At 45.3% G+C, this 20,687-nt stretch overlaps 1 protein-coding gene across 5 annotated transcripts in view; it reads right to left on the minus strand.

The window, feature by feature from the left end:
* Positions 1 to 20,687, minus strand: part of AGRN (agrin) — a 726,538-nt gene that overhangs the window by 30,966 nt on the left and 674,885 nt on the right. For all 5 annotated transcript variants that reach the window (XM_085609660.1, XM_085609659.1, XM_085609658.1 and 2 more), the window contains 8 exons: positions 18,043 to 18,516; positions 16,935 to 17,127; positions 15,910 to 16,125; positions 12,420 to 12,649; positions 11,863 to 11,997; positions 11,617 to 11,713; positions 11,234 to 11,398; positions 9,209 to 9,320 (listed from right to left, as the gene is read on the minus strand). In XM_085609660.1, the coding sequence (XP_085465786.1) occupies positions 9,209 to 9,320; positions 11,234 to 11,398; positions 11,617 to 11,713; positions 11,863 to 11,997; positions 12,420 to 12,649; positions 15,910 to 16,125; positions 16,935 to 17,127; positions 18,043 to 18,516 (1,622 nt within the window). The remainder of the gene's footprint in view (positions 1 to 9,208; positions 9,321 to 11,233; positions 11,399 to 11,616; positions 11,714 to 11,862; positions 11,998 to 12,419; positions 12,650 to 15,909; positions 16,126 to 16,934; positions 17,128 to 18,042; positions 18,517 to 20,687) is intronic.

The following is a 20,687-nucleotide window of genomic DNA, read 5'->3' on the forward strand; positions in this document are numbered from 1 at the left end:
CTCTGATGCCTCCTTGTCAAGAAAAGCTTCGGTCCCCTACAGTAGCCGATGCACGAAAGGGCCTTGCAAAAATTCCTCATTTACGGTACTAACCAAATATTTGCCATCTGAGTACATTCATATTCAGTTACTACATCCAGCACCTATTTGCCTGGTGCAAAGTCTCTCCAATGTTGCCGAAAGGACCGTAATCTGTGTTTTTGACCAGCACAAGGCGAACAGAAGGTGATCCAATCAAAGTAAAGCCTAGTTTGTGTTGTATCTAGTGAACCTCTTCATCCGTCTACACAACTTTGTTGCAGGGGTGTTCAGTACTCGTCATAGAAGGCCGAAACACACCAGGTTTTCAGGATAACATCCAGTGCTTTAAATGGGCCGGTACGGAGTACCGGAACTTCTCAAGAGTGACATAATACTTTTAATTGGAGTATAGGCACTTTTCAGAAAAAAGCAGGTACTCTGTTACTGAATACCTGCACTTCTAATTTTCCATTTCAAGCACTGATAACATCTGATTATGTAAATGCTTCCTTATAGAGATGTACTGTATAAACATTTATTTTCTAGGTATGCTGGAAATCTGGGTGGGTCTGGCCCTCGAGGACCAATCACAAGATCCATATATAAGCTCGAGTTCTGCACGCATTTTGCCTATATTCCTGAAAAGGTTGCAACTGTGTGGGGTATATTTTTGCTTGCAATCCAGGTTTTCAAAATGGGTTTCTTATTTATAGCCCATGCCACATTATTTTTCTTACTTATTTTTAAAATGCCATCTACATGATTTTCAAACAATGTTTGTAACTGAAAGTCAGAATCAATAGAATCCATATTCTGGAGTCTAACTCCAGAGATTAATCGCCAGGCTTTTCTGTTGTATGATGTGTAATTCTTATTTCAAATTATTTTACTTTCATGCATCAGTTTGTCTGCTGCTACACCTTTTTTCAGTGGCAGTATTTGAAGAAGTCTGACGTCTTGTCTCAATACTTTTAGTTATGTCTTGCTATCAGTTTTTTTATGTTGCTTTCTGCTCTTTGCACCAGGATCAATGTTGTACACATGTTTCTGCCCTGTGGATCACATCTCGTGATATATTTTCCAGGAAGTAGACGTTCTTAGGTACCAGGGTTACCATATTTCCATCTTGCGGTTCTGCACATCATAGAACCAGGTTATGAATACTTATGTCATCAAGGTGTTTTTGCAAGATGTAACTTCACAAAACGCTTCAGGGGGTTCACTGGATACCTCTTGCATCAAAATGCTGTTAGACTCCATTAGGGCCTTATGACTGTGCCCTGCCAGAGTTACCAGTAGCAGGGGCACTGGCAACTCCAGGGCTGGGGATTGCCAGGGAATGCAATTGGAACTCAGAGATTTAACCGAGAAATGAGAAACAGGAATACCACAAAGATTCTTCTGCTAATTCCCAATTCTTCTCTGGAGATTTTGGCTGCTTTAAGTGTGAAACTCGAAAACATGATGTTCCAATGAAGTCAGTAACAATCATTAACAGCCCCACTGGAAACTTGTAATGGAGGCCTTAGCGTTCCAATGGTGATGAAGCCTCTGTAAAACAGATCGGCGTCTCATAAGGAAACTTTCAGGATCTCATCCCAAACACGCAGCGTCATCATGGGACATTGAATCATCTCCATATACACTGTCTGACAAATCTTCTGCTTCCAATCGAGGAAAGGTCAGCAGTCCCTTAGAGTCATACCTACAATGCTTTCTCAGTAGCGCCTGCTTCATGCAAAAAATGAATTCTCTTCTGCTTCAATGACTATGAAGAATGCAAAAAGAACAGATGATGGACAGAATGCTGAACCAAGTAAACATTCCGCCCCAGTCACAGATCAGGGTTGAATCCATAGTTGGTTTGCACGCTACGTCTTTCCAATTTGGACCCAGCATATGCAAATCAGTCTTGACCCTGTTCCCCATGGGAACAGTCCAGCCCGAACTGCAAGGCCACGTCCTCTCTAGAACAGAAAAAAGCATTCTGGGACTGGTTTCAGGGATTCACCCCTCATCAGCTAGGCTAGCTTGAATCTGGTGGTGTAGCAAGCAAGGGACCCATGTTTGGGCATACCCTTCCCACGTAGGGCGACAAATGCAAAAAGAACAGATGATGGACGGAATGCAGAACCAATCAATGACTATTAAAGGCACAAGTCTCCAATTCTTGTGTCCGAGAGCTTATGAGGCTCGTCTATAAAACAATCACACTTTGTGTCTCCGTGTTCTTTCTGTACGATTCTAGGACTTTCATTTTAGAGTAATTTTTATTTGCATTTGGTTTGTAAAGATAGGTTTGTTCGGAGTATTACTTAACGGTTAATATTGCTTAGTATGAATACTAAAACGAGTCCCCTTCAGTCAGGTATCTTTATAGTTTCTGGTGTGTATGGATGCTTTGCAAAGGGCTTTGCACCTTTCTTTATTTTTAGGTGGAAAATAGTTGACCACTACTCAGCTTGAGTAGACATTTATTTCAATACTGGCATTGCTCACCAGTTTCTTAACTCTGATGCATTTTTGAGCACATAATGTGTATTTCAGCTTACTAGTACAGAATATTTGGAGTGATGAGCAGAATACACTGTAGAGCTCACAATGTTCATCAGAGCTGAACCAACTCTGAAACCTCATGTTCGAGCAGTGCTCATATTGAGTTGACGTAGTTGAAATGACCACTGAATCATAACTAGCTTTGAGGCTGATGTCATCAAAAGCTATTTTTCATGGCCAATGGATGCAAAGAATAGATCTACTAATTTGACCTTAATATATAAGGGACTTTTGAGGCCAATTGCGTCAAGGTTTATTTTTGATCATTTTGACGCAAGGATGCAGAGTTGTGTGGCCATGCACAACTCTGGTATTTCTAGGCAATAATGATCTTCACAGTATCTAAAGTCTTATAATTCTCAGAACTGGACGGCTGATACTGACCAATTCTCCATTTGGAGATTCAGTGTAGTGTCTGCTGCCCCCTATCATTGCAAGTGCTCTGGTTTCCCACATCTAATGTTGTGCCTTGGAAGTCCCTTTTACGCCTCGCTGGCTGCAATGCTTTATTGAGCCATGTGGTTTTATTTACCAGCTAAAAATGTTTGAAAACAGTCTTACAGGAGCCACACAGAGCCTCATTTTGGTATACGGTAAGGCATCCTGCAAGCCCAACGCATACCTAACCATCATTGGCACATGGGGCACAACCAACTGGTGGCTGGTTCCATTAATCATCGATGCTTCTTTTCCTCCATGAAACCTCAAATTTTTCAAAAATATTTAATTCTCACATAATCTGTTCAAGCAAATCCCTGAAACAGCCATCAGTATAACCTGATTTTCATCTTCGTGCCTCATAATTTCTCTTGCGGTCACCAAACCCTCTACCGATTTCTTCATTCTGGGTTCATACTTTACTAAAAACGATGGTCAAAAGGAGAAGCTGAAGACAGTGTGGCAATAGTGATTTTCTGGCCCACGTGATTGTTGTTGGCGAGAAAGGTAACAGCCTCCTTAGAAATGTAGGAGCCTAGTCACAAAGGTAAATCTACATGTGTACATTTATTACAAGTAAATTTACTCTTCCGCTTCTGAGTAACATTACTACTTTTGGATATACGTCATTTACAAGTGCAAAGGTAATCAAAAGTATAGACTTACATGACCCCATGCCCCTGAAATAGGGGAGGAGTCAGGATAAGCATCAAATATGACAAAGTTACTATGAGTAATGACTTTATGACTATATTCCATGTTCCGCATATTTGGCAGAGACCTCCAATATCTGGGCAGAGATCTCCATATGGTAAAGTATAGGGAAAGCATAGGGAAAAGATTAAACTTTTTTTTAAATTAGGAAATCATTTTTATGTTGAATACTAACATTAATTTTACATACTTATTTTAAATGTAGAGTATAAGAAAATGTTGCTGCATTAGTAACTTGATTTTAAGTTAAAAAAGTCATTTTAAGCTGAACTGAAAAAGTAATAATATATATTTTATGTACTTAAAACGATTGTGATGTGTAGAATGAATGAAAAGTAATGTAATTGTTTTAAGTGCCTTTACGACTTGACCTAGGCATTAGACCCCTGGAGGAAGAGTTGGCACTTCGTCCCGTGATCTATTGGCGCAGATTGTGGACGGTGCCCGAACTGACTCACTACAGACAGGGCCTCCAGGAAGTTCTCAGCTTCCCAAATTCGGGGAACATTGCCTGGCTTAAATTCGTAAGGAATAGTTTGGTGAGCCTAGGACTAGATGCACTATGGAATGATCCTTGTAACGCCTGTCCCAAGCTTTCTAAAAAAGCTCTAACCAAAGTGTATCATGATTCCAAGGCTCCTTCACTCCGACCTTCTAAATCTTTAGGGTCTCTAACAAATCAATTCCTTCTTATGAAGAGTACTTACACCTTTGAATTGGCCCTTGACAATGTTTACCCTGTAATAATCAGGAAGCTTTATTTGCAATGGAGGCACGGGTCTTTGCCAATTCGTGCTTTTACTAGTTCCTGGTCCCTGTCGACACCCAGTATTTGCCCGGCATGCAGAGTAAGCGACGAAACTGAGCTGCATCTTGTATTTTTTTGCACGGGTTATACTGAGGCGCGCAGAAAATGGATTATTCCTATTTGTAGGAACCTGGGCTTCACCAGGTGCCATGAAGCCTTTAGAATTCTTAAGAGCGAAACGGCCGTGCACATTGTGTTCGCAGTGGCAAAATTTTTGGGGGCTTTTTGGCACAAACGGAAAAAATATCTAAAAATGCCAATCTGATTCATTGTATGTAATTAGCATGTATTAGCCGTGTGGCTGCACCATTTTTAAACATTTTATCTATTGTTGTTAAATGTTTTTACATTCATTTTATGCACTTTTATGGAGTTACTCCGAAATAAAGTTTTCTTGAACTTGAACTTGAATTGTTTTAATATAAATTAATATTTAAAAAGATTAATACATTTTAAAAAACAAATTATTAATTGTTGCATTTTGTATATATTTGTTTAAATACTAAATAAAATGTATTTATATTTTTTAGTTTGAATAATTTATGTTATTTTAACATTGGCTCCTACAGAGTTTTATTTTATCTACTTCCATTATTTTTATGGGAGGGAGTTGCAGTACCAGTAGTTGGCCATGCGTGGTGCTGGACTTTTTCCAGCTCTGAGCTGGTTTACAGTTACAACTGTTTTGTGTCCTTTTTTGGCAGTAGTTACTAAAGGGCAGTTTGTGAATACCCCGGAGTTGGCTCCCTATGGGCAAGCTGTTAAGTATATTAGAGAAGCTGACAAATCCAATAAAATCACATGGTTACTAAAGATCAAGGCTACTTTATCGGATATGGGCCTCAACCATTTGTGGGCAGACCCAGAAGGGAACTCTTTCCCCTCAAAAACAGATTTTAAAGCCTTATATAGGGAGATGACGTGTCAGAAGTCGCTTTCTCAGGTGAATGGCGCTTCCTTAACAGGTCTCTTCTTGGATCATAAAATTGAATACAGGCTGGAGGCCTATTGGGATACCATTATGAGCCCTGGTGATAGGAAGCTCTATCACCAATTCAGAGTGGGCACTCTCCCCTTAAAATCTTTTACAAAAAAGTGGGGGAATGATGAAGATACAAAATGTCATTCTTGCCCATGCGAGGAAGAGACCTTACCGCATGTTCTGTTTGTGTGCCCTGCATACAAGGGCCCTCGTCACAAATGGCTCAAACCGGTTTGTGTTAAAATAGGAACAAGATCTTGCCAAGATCTTGCCAAACGGCTCTGCGTACCTTAAAAACTGATACTAGTGAAGTCATGGTTATTGCCCTTAGACGGAATAGGCTGCATGGTACTACCTAACGGATTTTATTGAGTGTCATGGTGTTTTTAGTTTCTTCTAATCTAATTAGCTTATAAGATGAAGTGTCTAACCAAAACTTGTGTATTTATGGATATAATTCTCCTTTTTTTAGGAATTTTAATTGGGTTTTAAGTAGAAAGGATTTTTATTATGAATTTTATCATGTGATATTGTTAACGTTTCTTAAAAAGTATTCCTTGTTTTTTCATTTTGTTTCTTTATATGTGTCTTTTATGATTGTCCATGATTGAATAAAGACTAATTAATAATAATTAATAGAATAGCAACGCGCTTACCCTTTTCTATAAACATCTCTTCTCCTGTCCAACCCCTCTCCTTTATAGTAGTAAATAGTCTCCATTTTCCATCCCTCCACACTGTCCTTCTCAAATGTACTACTAAAATGTGTACCCGAGTGTGAAGAGATCTCTGCAGTTGGCATAGACTTCCACACGTAGGTGGACTTTAAGCAAAATATCTCAGAAAGCGTAACCCAGTGAAGTAAGAAATACCATAAAGAGACCTGCCTAGCTGCAAAAGCTGCCAGCTTGCTGAAAACTATAAACTGCGTGGCTCTCTCCCTCATACCTCTTCATTCGTCACACTGTTAAGTGCTGTGTGCCATCACAGAATAACCACACCTCTGTGGTCATTACAGACAACATGGAATCACTTCCCAGATGGAATCAAAACAAAGACAACACACTTCCAACCACACACCCCTACATGGTGTAGCATGCTACCCATGTAGGCACGAGCTGGAGCACCAGACATAGTGGTAGTAAACAATATATAAATGTTGCAATATGATACAACAGCATTTTGTAGTATGTTCGTAGTACTACTGTAGTACTGCCAAATGTACTACAAAATGCAGTTTGTGACTAGGCCCTAGAGTCTTAACCCCTTCAGTGCCACGCCCTTTCCCCCTCCTGTGCCGGGCGTTTCACACACGGGTGGGGTTCATGACGAGATAGTCTCGTCATGGGCACAGCGCGACCGTGCTCCATGACGAGACTATCTCGTCATGGGCACAGAAGAGGTTAAATGATTTTTGTTTATAAAATCTATCACAGATGGTTCTGGATCAAATGTTAGATGTCAGTATTTTGGACAGCACATACATCTTTAATTGGTTCACACTCCAAAGCACCTATCATGTGAGAGTCCAGTAGCCGTTTATGAATGGTAAACGGTACAAATCTTTCAGCGAGAATTAATCAAGCACTGCACACCAGTATTAAAAGGGAACAAACAAAATCGCAATGATAAATGAACAAAACTATACTAAGGAGGGAGTATCTACCACAATGCTGGTATAATAATAACGCCCATAACAAAACACACAAAGGAAAAAATGAGACCCCACACATTGCCAGAAGCACAATCTATGCTAGAAAGCATTGGTCACAGCAAAAATAAAAGAGAATGTTAAATTTCTAACTACACGCTAGTCGACATTAAATAAAGATGATAACATTATTGAAAATGCAAAGGAAGTAAACGTCTTAGTTGCTGAAATAATGACCGATGGCGGGAAGGAGAAAAGAAATGCAGAGGGGCTCTGTGGTCCCTAGTGATGTGCGAGCGAAATGGAGAAGCATGAGGGATGCTTTGGGTTTAATGAGAGAAAGAAAATGCCGGATGCAAAGTGGAGGCGGTAGACAAACATACTTATCTGTACCTTACGGGATTTCTGAAAATCCAGACAGTGCAAAACACGAGGAAGGGAAAGAGGAGAGAAAAAGGAGAAAAAACAGTATATCAGATAGGTTTAGAAAATTTGCATGCCAGAAAGTTTGTGGGACATGTGCTGGTGTCTCTCCTGAACTCTGAGTGTTGAAAACAGGCTGGCTTATTGGGAGAAGAGATTTGCCAATAAGTCAGTGCCTCTTAAAAGCTTAATATGGACAGATTAGACTCAGATACATACATGTGACCGATTCTTCATTAGTTCTCTTGGGCTTCTGGAAGAACTGGCATGTGAGAAGTCTAGTTGTGGCCTTAGTGGCCAGTCAACTTTTGCATAAGCACAACTGGTCTGGTTTAAGAGGAAACACACCTTTTGTGATGAAACCACATTCAATGGAAGTGAACCCACTGCCCGCTCCCCTAAGTCATAACATGCCTATACTGGCCATGGCTTGGTAAGGGTCCGGCCAATATTCCATCCCACCTATGAGGGTGTCATGTTGCAGAAATGTTGTCCTTAGCTGTTGTGTCTTAAAATTGCAATCTGAAGAATCCTTGAACTCTAGAATAAAAATGCATCAAATTTGAACCTTAAGACGAATGGCTAAAAGGCCATTGTTTTGCATTGAGACCTGTGCTGCTGAACTTCCTTAAATGTGTTTTAAACTAGATGTCTCCTACACATTCCTATTACTAATACAATTCCAATTTAATAAATCAGCAATACAGTGTCTTCTCTGAGCTATGTGAATATCCGCCCAGTGCACTGTGTGTACACAGAAATGGCAATCTCGGCTCCAGCAATGACTCCCTAGGAGTAGGTCATAGGAGGTGCCAGTAGAAGGCATCCCTTTCTAACATAAAAGGTGGTCTCTGGCTGCTTCATACAGGCTCTTCGCCTGAAAGTTCCTGAAGGAGCCAGGGCCTATAGTCACATATGAAGTGTACCCGCGGTGCAATGTAAAGGACCTGGAATTATCTCTTCTTCCTCTAAACAACTCTTAAGGTGAAAGGTACTTATTAGCTCTAAAGCAAACCTATGCATAAAAAAAGACTAGCCTACAGGGCTATCAGCTGCATGGTGTAGTACTCACTCCAGATACTACAGAAGGATGCTGATATGTCATCATGTCATGTGCTGTCTTGGGGCAGGAGAATTGCATTCTGACCACTCAGACCTCCCACATACATTCAGAGATGCCCAACTATGGACACCAGTGATGTGCTAAAGCATATCACATCTTTGAAGAACACCAGGGGTCGTGTGAACTCTGGAGACAAAAGAATTTGAGTCTATCTAGGAGAAAGCATGCCTATCAATATAGTGTTGGAGGAAGGGTGTAGATGAGCAGCAACCTGTGGAGGTCAAGGAAACGTGTCCATTTGAACAAGGAGGACAAGCCTGCTGGTTAAATGAAGAACCTGTCTACTAGGATGTGATCAAAGAACCAGCTTTTTGGGCAATAATCAAGTACCTGCTACCTGTTACAAAAAATGTCTCCTAAGGGAGAAGAGCTTCCCTATAAAACAAGTCTCACCTTCAGAGGACATGTATGCAAGGTTTGCCTAGACGACTGTTGGTAGAACACCTCCCATCAATGTTGACCATGGCCAACCTATATCAAATGAGGACTTACAGGAGACTCGCCTGTGACCTGCTGCCCGTTGTTAATCTTCATCAAGCCCTTGCGGCCACTGCGCTCCAGAGACACACTGACCCAGACATTCAACGGGATGCGCTCCTTGCTCCTGGTGAAACAAAACAAACAGAAGAATTAGAGACACCATCTTTGCAGAGTCATCACTCTACCTGCCACCCTCATATCCAATCAGAGATACATTCTGAGGGAAGTAGTGCACAGTACCAGCCACCCACAAATTATACTGCATAAATAATTTCCCCCAATAGTTGAAATAGCAACTACGTATGATTCCAGGGGGAATTGTTCAAGAACTCTGGAGAGATAATGGAGTGCCTACCACCTTTTGATGAACTCTCAAATAGTGGCCCTAGCAAACCATGCAGAAAACCAGGTACCCCGACTTTCCAGAGCAGATCTTTACGAACAAAGCATGACGACCACTGCCGAATTGTGACATTATCTGGATCAAGTCCTGCAGACACCTGAAAAGTGGCCATTTATAGTACACGACTGATCAAAACCTTGACATGAGAAAGTTATCTTGGGAGACCCAGAGAAAAAATGACCCATCATCTCCATCTTTCCAGACGATTCCTCTCCCGCCTGCATGAAAGCAAATAAGTTTGGGAAACGAGTTATGGGGTTTCTTTTTTTCAAAGAGGGCATTCATGTTGTCCTCAGTAATGCTGAAGACCCTGACCGGTGTTGGCACAGGAAGCTCAGCAGTGGTTCCTGGGTTGAGTGGTCCAATGACAAGCTGAGTGGAATGAGAGAAAGAAAACTAGCTTAAGAAAATGGAAAGAAATTTAGGAGATACACGAGGAAGTGAGTGATCGATAGGATGTGTTAAGAAAAGGAGAATGATGATGAAGTGGTGAGAAGGTACGCAAAAACGGTGAAGAATGAGAATAGATCAGCGGTAGATGAGAAAGAGGGGGAACAAAATTGTACCCCTCTTTATTGTCTTCTTCCAGGATGTTTTGACAGGGCAGTTATTGCCTTTATATGTGGCACATTTAGGTATACAGGGATTAATTTTCCAAGCATCTGTTCTACTCATCAGCTGAACAATCCCAGATTACTAAGAGACCATCTTTTCTAATGACCACCACATGATTTTAGTATATGTGATGGAGAATTCAGCATCTCACTGTAGTGCACATTGCAAGCTGTAGAGATGCCCAGTCACATAGTAAGAAACATCTTTGTTTTTGTGTTAAATTAAACGATCCACTGCTAATGAAATTTGGTTTTTGGAATTGTACACCTAAGAAACCAATCAAATGACTTTGTGCCAGAAGGCTTGAACAAAGATGCGTACGAGGACCCTTGCATTATCGTTTCACACCAGGCGGCACTGTGTACAGGGAATTGCGCAACGTGCTTCATACCAACAGTACACTCCACAAGGAGCTTTGCACGAGAAGGCCTGAACACGGATTAGGCTGGTGCACAGAGAAATACTGAAGAGGGGGCACAAGGAGCTTTGCACAAGAGGCACTGCACAAGGAAGTTAATGCAAAAAGTGGGATACATCGGTATTAGATAAGGAACGTTTGCGTTTATATCTGCACAAGGTACACGACAGAACCCACTGGAAAACTGACTATTTTATCGCTTCCTCTCTTTCCAGGCTCTCAGGCTTACCCACACCCACCACGCATAATATAGTCTCGGAAGGTTCTTCGTTGATGAAGAGACATGCTGGTACCCTAGGCTCTGTGTTCCTTCCACCCACGCCCTCATCACATCTTTATTCTCCCAGCAGGCTCTTTCTTGATTATAGCACACTTTCTACCCTGATCATAGCAGTAATTTTTTTAAACCCAGCTAGTCTTCATTTTTTAGTTAACCATTTACGCAGACTACAGGGACGTTTCAGGCAGTTTCTGCAAATCTAGGGTCTTTCCCATGTTCTTCCAGGTGGTTGATCAATGGTTCACCCTTTGCCTCAGTTGCAGTGATGCCCTGGAGCTTGCTCGATGCAGCCCGCACACTCTTCTCCAAGATGGTCATTACCTGATAATGGCGACCCCTTTGCCCAAGTCATAGCGGTACTCCAGGTGTCCGTCGTGCAGAGAAAGAGACACAAAGTCCCCTTTGCCGTCTGTCTTTTGACCGTTGTAGAAGATGACGCCACTGGAGTTCTTAGCCAGGAACACAATTTCCATTGACAACTTGTCCCTGAAAACAACACACATTTTCATCACGCTCCGTGCTGGAGGAATGTTCTGCATCTCGGTGTTTTAAATGAAGAATGTGTACATTCGCCTTTCGTCATCCAACTCCGTTGATACAAGGCAAGTCAACCCAAGCTCAAGCTCAGCTTGAAAAATACAGTACAGGGGTATAGGGTTTTTGTTGGGTGGCATATACTAACTATAGTCACCCAAAATACTTACTGGAGGTCATTCACAAAGCTCTGCAGCCCCTTTAGCTCCAGGTAGGAAAATCCATTGAATCTGGGAAGGAAAGGAATGCTCTGATCCTCTTCGATGACTGAAGGAGAGAGTGAGAAAGACACGTGAGATGTGGACACAAAGGACTGCTCTTCTCGCGAGCACTCTGATCTCTTTGGTCAGGAGTGTTGTTCACTGTTGCACTCTAGCCGCAGCTCTGGCAGCAGTGTGCTGATCTACGCCACTCACCTTTCTCGCAGAACTCCCCTTCTCGTCCCATCGGGCATTCACACTTGGCTCCGCCCTCGGGAAGCACCAGGCAGGTGGCAGACACGTGGCATGGGTTTGGATCGCAGGGGTTCTTCTCATCTGCACATGTGGGCCCTGCACAACAAGAGAGGATCAAAGCAAGGCCTGGCATCTTACAAGCTTCCTCGCCAAAATAAATCTCACTGTCAGGTTGACAAGCATCCTCGCCATGGGTACCATTTTTGTAATCAAAAGCTCTTTTACCAACTACAGGCAACCTTCTTAAGATATACGTTTCCTCTGACTGTTGTAAGCTCCATCGCCAAGTAAAAAGTGTTTTTGTGAATTCAGAGGCTGCCTTGCGAAGTAGAGAGCCTGCTAGCAAGTTAAATGCTCCTTTACCAACTTACAAATTAGACTTGTTCATTCCCTCGTCCTCAGGCTCTGCCTCATTTGTGAACCGCTTCATGCACTGAAAATCCAACAACCTGTGTACACATCCATGTGCAAGCGCTGACACACATGCACATAAGTTCAAGGACCTGGCACTTCCTTACCTGTGTAGCCATTCAAGCACTCACAGTGGAACATCTCTGCCTCCTTAATTCGGCAGTGCCCACCGTGATGGCAGGGGTTGGGCTGGCATGGGTTGTTGCCACACTCTCCAACCCCACTGCCGTAAAGCACATCCACGCCCTCCTCCTGCAAGTCGTAGACTTGGTTATTGACATCCAGCAGCCGGATGCAGCCCTTCAGGCCGGTGCTGACAGAGGTCCGCTCTGCCACCCTGAAGAAAAGATGGAGATCAGTGAGGGTAAGCCAGCAGTGAGTACAAAACTGGAAAGCAGTGGTGAGTTCAACACTGGAAAGCAGGGGTGGGTACAGCACTCGAAAGCAGCAGTGGGTACAGCACTCGAAAGCAGGGGTGGGTACAACACTCGAAAGCAGGGGAGGGTACAACACTCGAAGGCAGGGGAGGGTACAACACTCGAAGGCAGGGGAGGGTACAACACTCGAAGGCAGAGGTGGGTACAACACTCGAAGGCAGGGGTGGGTACAACACTCGAAAGCAGGGGTGGGTACAACACTCGAAAGCAGGGGTGGGTACAACACTCGAAAGCAGTGGTGGGTACAATACTCGAAGGCAGGGGTGGGTACAACACTTGAAAGCAGTGGTGGGTACAACACTCGAAGGCAGGGGTGGGTACAACACTCGAAAGCAGCAGTGGGTACAGCACTCGAAAGCAGCGGTGGGTACAACACTCGAAAGCAGCGGTGGGTACAACACTCGAAGGCAGGGGAGGGTACAACACTCGAAGGCAGGGGAGGGTACAACACTCGAAAGCAGTGGTGGGTACAACACTCGAAGGCAGGGGTGGGTACAACACTCGAAGGCAGGGGTGGGTATAACACTCGAAAGCAGCGGTGGGTACAACACTCGAAAGCAGGGGTGGGTACAACACTCGAAAGCAGGGGTGGGTACAACACTCGAAAGCAGGGGTGGGTACAACACTCGAAAGCAGTGGTGGGTACAACACTCGAAGGCAGGGGTGGGTACAATACTCGAAAGCAGCGGTGGGTACAACACTCGAAAGCAGCGGCGGGTACAACACTCGAATGCAGGGGTGGGTACAACACTCGAAAGCAGCGGTGGGTACAACACTCGAAAGCAGGGGTGGGTACAACACTCGAAAGCAGGGGTGGGTACAACACTCGAAAGCAGGGGTGGGTACAACACTCGAAAGCAGGGGTGGGTACAACACTCGAATGCAGGGGTGGGTACAACACTCGAAAGCAGCGGTGGGTACAACACTCGAAAGCAGGGGTGGGTACAACACTCGAAAGCAGGGGTGGGTACAACACTCGAAAGCAGGGGTGGGTACAACACTCGAATGCAGGGGTGGGTACAACACTCGAAAGCAGCGGTGGGTACAACACTCGAAAGCAGGGGTGGGTACAACACTCGAAAGCAGCGGTGGGTACAACACTCGAAAGCCGTGGTGGGTACAACACTCGAAGGCAGGGGAGGGTACAACACTCGAAGGCAGGGGAGGGTACAACACTCGAAAGCAGCGGTGGGTACAACACTCGAAGGCAGGGGAGGGTACAACACTCGAAGGCAGGGGAGGGTACAACACTCGAAAGCAGTGGTGGGTACAACACTCGAAGGCAGGGGTGGGTACAACACTCGAAGGCAGGGGTGGGTATAACACTCGAAAGCAGCGGTGGGTACAACACTCGAAAGCAGGGGTGGGTACAACACTCGAAAGCAGGGGTGGGTACAACACTCGAAAGCAGGGGTGGGTACAACACTCGAAAGCAGTGGTGGGTACAACACTCGAAGGCAGGGGTGGGTACAACACTCGAAAGCAGCGGTGGGTACAACACTCGAAAGCAGCGGCGGGTACAACACTCGAATGCAGGGGTGGGTACAACACTCGAAAGCAGCGGTGGGTACAACACTCGAAAGCAGGGGTGGGTACAACACTCGAAAGCAGGGGTGGGTACAACACTCAAAAGCAGGGGTGGGTACAACACTCGAAAGCAGGGGTGGGTACAACACTCGAATGCAGGGGTGGGTACAACACTCGAAAGCAGGGGTGGGTACAACACTCGAAAGCAGGGGTGGGTACAACACTCGAAAGCAGCGGTGGGTACAACACTCGAAAGCCGTGGTGGGTACAACACTCGAAAGCCGCGGTGGATCCACTCATAAGCAGTGGTGGAACAGTATTCATTGCTGGCAGGATAACTCAGTAAGTTCAATGCTTGATGCTGACATTAGTTGTGAGCTTCGGGTCTGAGTTTGTATCTCACTGGGGCTCACTCAATCTCTCCTCCTTCCAAGATCAATGAAATGAGCAGAAGGAAACAACGTGCAACTGTTATTACTCCTCGAGGAACTATAAGACAGGTAAATAGATCACTGCACGGGAGCGACCATATTCACAGCCATAGCCCCGTGACCACTGCAAATGTATAAACCTGCGCTGGAAAGTTTACAACATAAGGAATGAAAGTTTACCCTCAACTGGAAGAAACTCGAGCGCCTAACACCTGCCTTCAAAGCACCCCATTGGCTGCCAGTGGAATCCAAAGCCAGATTCCAAGTATTATGTGCCATGCACTCCCCCACCTCGTTTAGGATCCTGGAGGGCTAGCAGTGGCTGGCCATGCATAAGTTCCAACTAGGAATCTCCAAAGGCAGAGACCATCTGCTGACAAGAGTTTAAGAGATAAGAGAGATGAAGCCCGTGTCCAGAGCGCCCAGAACTACCGCAGGTATGAGCATTCCCCAGCCCGCTCAGAAACTGCTGAAGATTCAACTGCTGCCTCAATCAATCACAACAGAGCACTGGGAATGCAGCATAAAGCATTGTGCACTTCTGCACGGTGGGACTCCCGCTGTATGTGATCGACACAAACTGCTTACAACACAAGAGCTTCCCCAATCCCACCCCTACTGCTGCCTAAGTCCGATTGAGAAGACTCTTGTAACCCCAGATTAAAGTTTACACTAATACCTTGGTTCTATATAATGCCTCGTGGGCACCACTGTTTTACTAAACAATGTACATAGCAGATGTTGCTATACCCAATTTATCGATTTGAGGAATGATGGAAGAATGAGTTTACCTTACGGAGATTCGAACTGAGCATTCACCGCTTCATTCAAAGTGAATGCTTCACTCGCTGAGGCGTGCTGCAGGCAGACAGCAGACCAACTCAGCACACCATGCGGACATTTACCAGATATCACTACCCAACTTTATACACCACCGCTATACTCGACGATCCGGCACAGCGAACCAAAGTAGCCGATAGAGAGCACTTTTGTACGCCACCTCGAATCTGTGCTTTCTAAGAAAGGTGACTTTGCGGACTAAAGGGCCACCTTATTTGAACCCTACAACCATTTAAATTCAGCTAGAAACTTACTTTGTAAAATTTCCTTTCCAGCTGTATATGGCCTCCAGACATTAAAGAGGAACTAGTCTTATGCCATGCAGCCTTCATCAAACGAAGGCGTAGCGCCTCCATACTTACATCAGCATTTGGTCCTCCGGTGCTCCTCCCACAAACAGGTCTGTGTCCAGATTCAGGCCGTCCGTGCCAGATGGGCTTTCGCCATTCACGTGAGCCTCCCCATCCACAGACAGCATTCCATTCCGGCGATTGCGGGTCACCACCAGCTGATGCCACTTGCCCAGCTCGATGGGCACTTTACTGGTTATAATGCCTGTGCCAGACCCAGTGTTGAACCTAAAAAACAGAGGAGGCAAGCATAGTGTTGTGCCTTCCTTGCATATGTAACCCCCACCTATAGTCAAGCAACATGTGTTGTGAGTCAGATGAAAGACCCAGAGAAAAATGTAAGCCATTCTAGAGGGATGGTAGAGCCCACTGGCGTGCTCAACTCTATTATTTGTGCCTTAATAGAGGAATATAATGGGGCTTTAAGAAGCTGGGATGGTTCTATACCCGAGGACTTCTTGTGTCCACCCCTGACTATTTTAATGTGTTTTACCACTAGGAACCGGAAGGAAGTGGGCTGCATACACCCACTGCCCTTTCTGTGACCAAGTTTACTTATGTGACTCTTGAGAATAGGTTCTCAGAGGCAGGCAGTTCGGAGCTGAATCCCCCAAAAAGAGATCAGGACATAGCCCAGAGTTCAGCAGTCGGAACTTAAGCACCATGCTTGGTTTCCAAGACCCTCTGTAAATAAAGGCGCCAGACACCAGCACGCAGGCACTATGAAGGGAAGCTCTCAAGGCAGACCTCAGCGAATGCCCTGAACAAGATCCCTGTAGTACATAAAGTTAGTATTTTGGGTCCTCTGGAGTAACAGTTTGCAAGGACAGCAGGAATGGAGGTGCCACAATGCAATGCGATATATTCCTCATGAGTTAGCTGTGCACGACTGGGACTGTCTTACACTGTGGCTCTATCATTGGTGCACATCAGTAGTCCAAGTTCATGTGATGCCCTATAGGCAAATAGGGTCATCATCCCTGCCTCTTCTTGTACAGGGGACACTGCGAAGAAAGGGACACATCTGCCCTACTTACCTGAGCTCCACAAAGCCCCCAACCAGAGCCAATGAGATGAAGTCTTTGCCTCGGTTCTGCCCGTTGTACAACAGCAGCCCACTTGGTTCTGCAGCCCGGAACTCCATGGCCACCCGCACAGTGTGGTACGCCTTCATCATCTTGAACGCGAGGTAGGACTTCCCACCAAAGCCGGGTATGAAATATTTCACGTCTGGAGCAGGGAGTGAAGCGACATGGAAAGAGCATGTACATAAGATAAGTCAGAGAATAAAACAACCGTAAAGGCCGCTTCTATTTTATAAATGCAAACAACAAAGGTTCAGCTCTGGAGGTGATTTATTGGGCTAACATAATTAATATGTAGCAACGGTAAAGAGGTGTATACGTTTTTGACACCTTGAAGGGCCCTTTCTCAGATACGAATGTGAATCCTATGAGACTATTTCAATCTGCTGCAGAGTCTGAAACAATTTTTGTGTGTGAGACACTGCCGACCCCAAGGTTTAAGCACTTTGAAATCGGCCGCTGTTAATTTTAAGCACACTGAAAGATTAAACTGAAGAAAGCTATAAATACTAATAGACAACGTGAAAAGAAGACTAAAACAAAACCAAAGGGAGAGCATGCAACATGGGCCTACAAATCAGTCCACAAAAAATTAATACTGTGTGAGCTTAAGTAGGTCACAGTGAGTACCCAGACCACAACACCACTGCACATCGGTAAATACTGCTAATATACTGCATTTAACATTTCTTTGTGACAGGAGTTCCAACAACAGCAGAAAACGAGTAGCAATTATGATCCAGGAATCAACCTAACTAAGTTGAAAGTCAGGAAGTGAGTTTAATAACTTTCATGCAAAAATGTAGAAGGTTCTTAGTAAAAGCATGCAGCAATAAGCTAGGCACCTTGACTTGACGGCAGTAAGGATGTTTAATTAAGGGGGCAACGTTTTAGGGTGCTACTGCACTCGGCCAGGGGGAAACTCATAAAAGGACAGGACTTAAGGTGGACAGAATTCTAACACAAAAAGCCCTGAGTTTTCTCATTGAAGTGAACCAAGGAATTGGGAGTTTGGAGAACAAATGGAGTCAATGTTGGTACAATTAAAAAAAGTTCTTACCCTTTTCACACACAGCGCCACCTTTTCCTGCTGGGCAGCTGCAGGTGAATTCCCGTCCATCATCTTCACATGTGCCGCCATGCATGCAGGGATGCGAGTCACAGGGGCGGGAGGGCTTCTTGGTGGCTGGTGGTCGGCGTGTAGGTTTGTACCGCGTTGTTACCGGCATGGCAGTGGTAGTTTGCGTCTTGGTTACGACTGCCATGCTGGTTGCTGGTCTCTTGGTTGTTGCTGCAGGTCTCTTGGTTGTGGCTGAGGCAGAGGGCGTGGGTCGCATGGTGGTGCGGGAGGCTGGCCGCCACGTTGTCGCTGGGTACAGGCGGGCAGTGGTAGTGGAAGTGGTGGCTGTAAGCTTTCTTGGCCGCGGCGTTGTAGGCATGCTTGTGGCAACATGCATGCTAGTGGTAGCTGCTAATGTACTGGTAGTGGCAACTGTGGTAGTGGTCGTAGTGGTGAATAAGACTGGAACCCAATCTAAAACAAAAGTCTGTGATTAGTCTCAAGTAAAACTAAACAAAGGACCACCAAACCAGAAAGATCATCACTCCATCTCCACCCAACATGGCACCATTTTAGATTTTCAAAGCTTGGCGTGGCCTCTGGCGTTCGCCTCCAATGTCGCTGCCAGTCCAGCCTCACTAGCCTGCCAATCTTGAGCACGCAAAGACCACTTGTCATAAGCTGATTCCGAGCTGATGCCCGACTTGCCAGGCTCCACATCACATTAATCACATCAGTTTTGTGGGAGATTATGCTCCGGAGGCAATAGCCCTATTTATCTCCTGCGAAAACCGTTATTAGCCACTCCATCAACCCGTTAACGAGCCAGCTCGTCTCGCAGTCACGGGAGGGGGCAGGGGACTGAGGGAGGGGGTGGGAGGAAGATTCCCTACATCACTGCTGGAAACACAGGAAATGGCCCTGGCACAGGATGCCGGAACACAGCCGCTGCTCTCCAAGGAGGTGGACTGCTCCATCTGCCAGGGGAACCGGCATGCGACTCACCCTCCTCCCACCAGCGACCACCCCCTCCCCCCCTCACTTTTTCAGATGCTTGATGTATTCAAGGGAGCACTGTCAGCTGGAGCGAGGCTAGAAAGCCTCTTTCCTGGTCGAGAGACATTCAAGAGGCTTTTGGGTTCCAATATGGAATACAATGGTTGAAACCATCGATAACTGTGGGTACACTCGATGAGCGTGAATGTACCAGAGTGACAAATGGATTTGATATGGACCATCCCAAAATTATTGCAATTTGGTCTGCAGAGAATGATGATCGGTAAGTGCTGTAACTGACCTAGATACTTTTCAGGCGATTACATAACATAACCTGTATTTGTATAAGCGTTGTTCATCCCTTGGGGACTTCTCACGTTCCAAACAGATCCTTTTTGTTTACCCAGATCATCTGTAACCATTTGATCTACCTCAAAAAGCTGAAGGCTGAGTGGACTTGCCAGCGGTGGCTGGCACGGATCGGGGGTGGCGGGGCAGAAAATGCGGGTGGTGGGTTAAGAGGGGGGGTCGAAAAAAAGAAGAAAGAACCTCCTCGCTGTGTACCTCCTCCATCGTCTCTCCCAGCCACAACGGAGCAAGAAGCACCCAGGCTCCCCTAAGCCAAACACAACACTGCAATGCAGCATTGTGATTGGTCTGAACACCGTGGTTCGGCGCTCAGGCAGTGGGAGCCTTGGCATGTTCTCCACCCAGGCAGTGTTACAGCCTGGGTGAAGAACATGCAAAGTGCGCATGACTAACTGGTCGGCCCCAGACGGCCGGCCAAACAGTCATGCGCACTTACAGTGTGCCACCGCTCCTCTGTAATCAGAGCAGCCCCTCCCTCAAAGCTGCAGCAGCAAGAAAAAATAAAATGAGGATAACCTCGAGTTATTATAATTTTATTTTTCCTTAGCAGAGGAACCCCCACTGGGACTGGCTGGTCTAACCATGAGGTCAAACACAGATTTCTGGAAAGAATGGGTTAGTAAACAAAGCCAGCAGACCTAACTATTAGACAAGAGAGCTGTAGTGCACATGAATATAAACATACAAAGCTTCCTCTTTTTTTCTGATGGAATCTGAACATAGCACCTCCCCTCCTCCCAGCAATCTGCTCCTCTGACAGTGGGCGTGGAAAATGCCTACTGGACCAAGTTCTTGAATGCTTACGAAGCCGTAGAAGATGATCAGGCTGGCTGTGCCTGCTCAGCTCAACCTTAGTCTAACCAGGATCCTAGACTTACCATGCCAGCCAAACCAACCCAGCTGCTGAGCAAGAGACCTTTGAATGTCAGGATTTCTCCTCATTTACAGAGTTGGACTAGCCATTGTGTCGCTCTGTTTTTTCCAGGCGGGCTTCAGGCTAGATGGATGCTCTCAGAGGCAGGATGAGCTGCTATGACCAAACCTTGCCCTCATTGTAGGTGCTGCCCCTTCTTTTGCGGGCTATTTTGAACTTTCTTCCCAGGGCTGATTGTGGATTCCTCTCTAGCTCTGCCCATCAGTTACGCCTATCATCACTAATTTGGACCACTTGCCTTTGAGTTCAGGAATCCGCTTCTTTAGCTCTTTCCTCCTTGGTAGTTTGCATTCTGCTGCAGGAGACACGGGTAAAAGACGCTAGCTCCATCAGGAGAACCACTTTG

Source organism: Triturus cristatus, chromosome 1_2 (genome assembly GCF_964204655.1).
Source record: "Triturus cristatus chromosome 1_2, aTriCri1.1, whole genome shotgun sequence".
In the NCBI taxonomy this organism is placed as follows: Eukaryota; Metazoa; Chordata; class Amphibia; order Caudata; family Salamandridae; genus Triturus; species Triturus cristatus.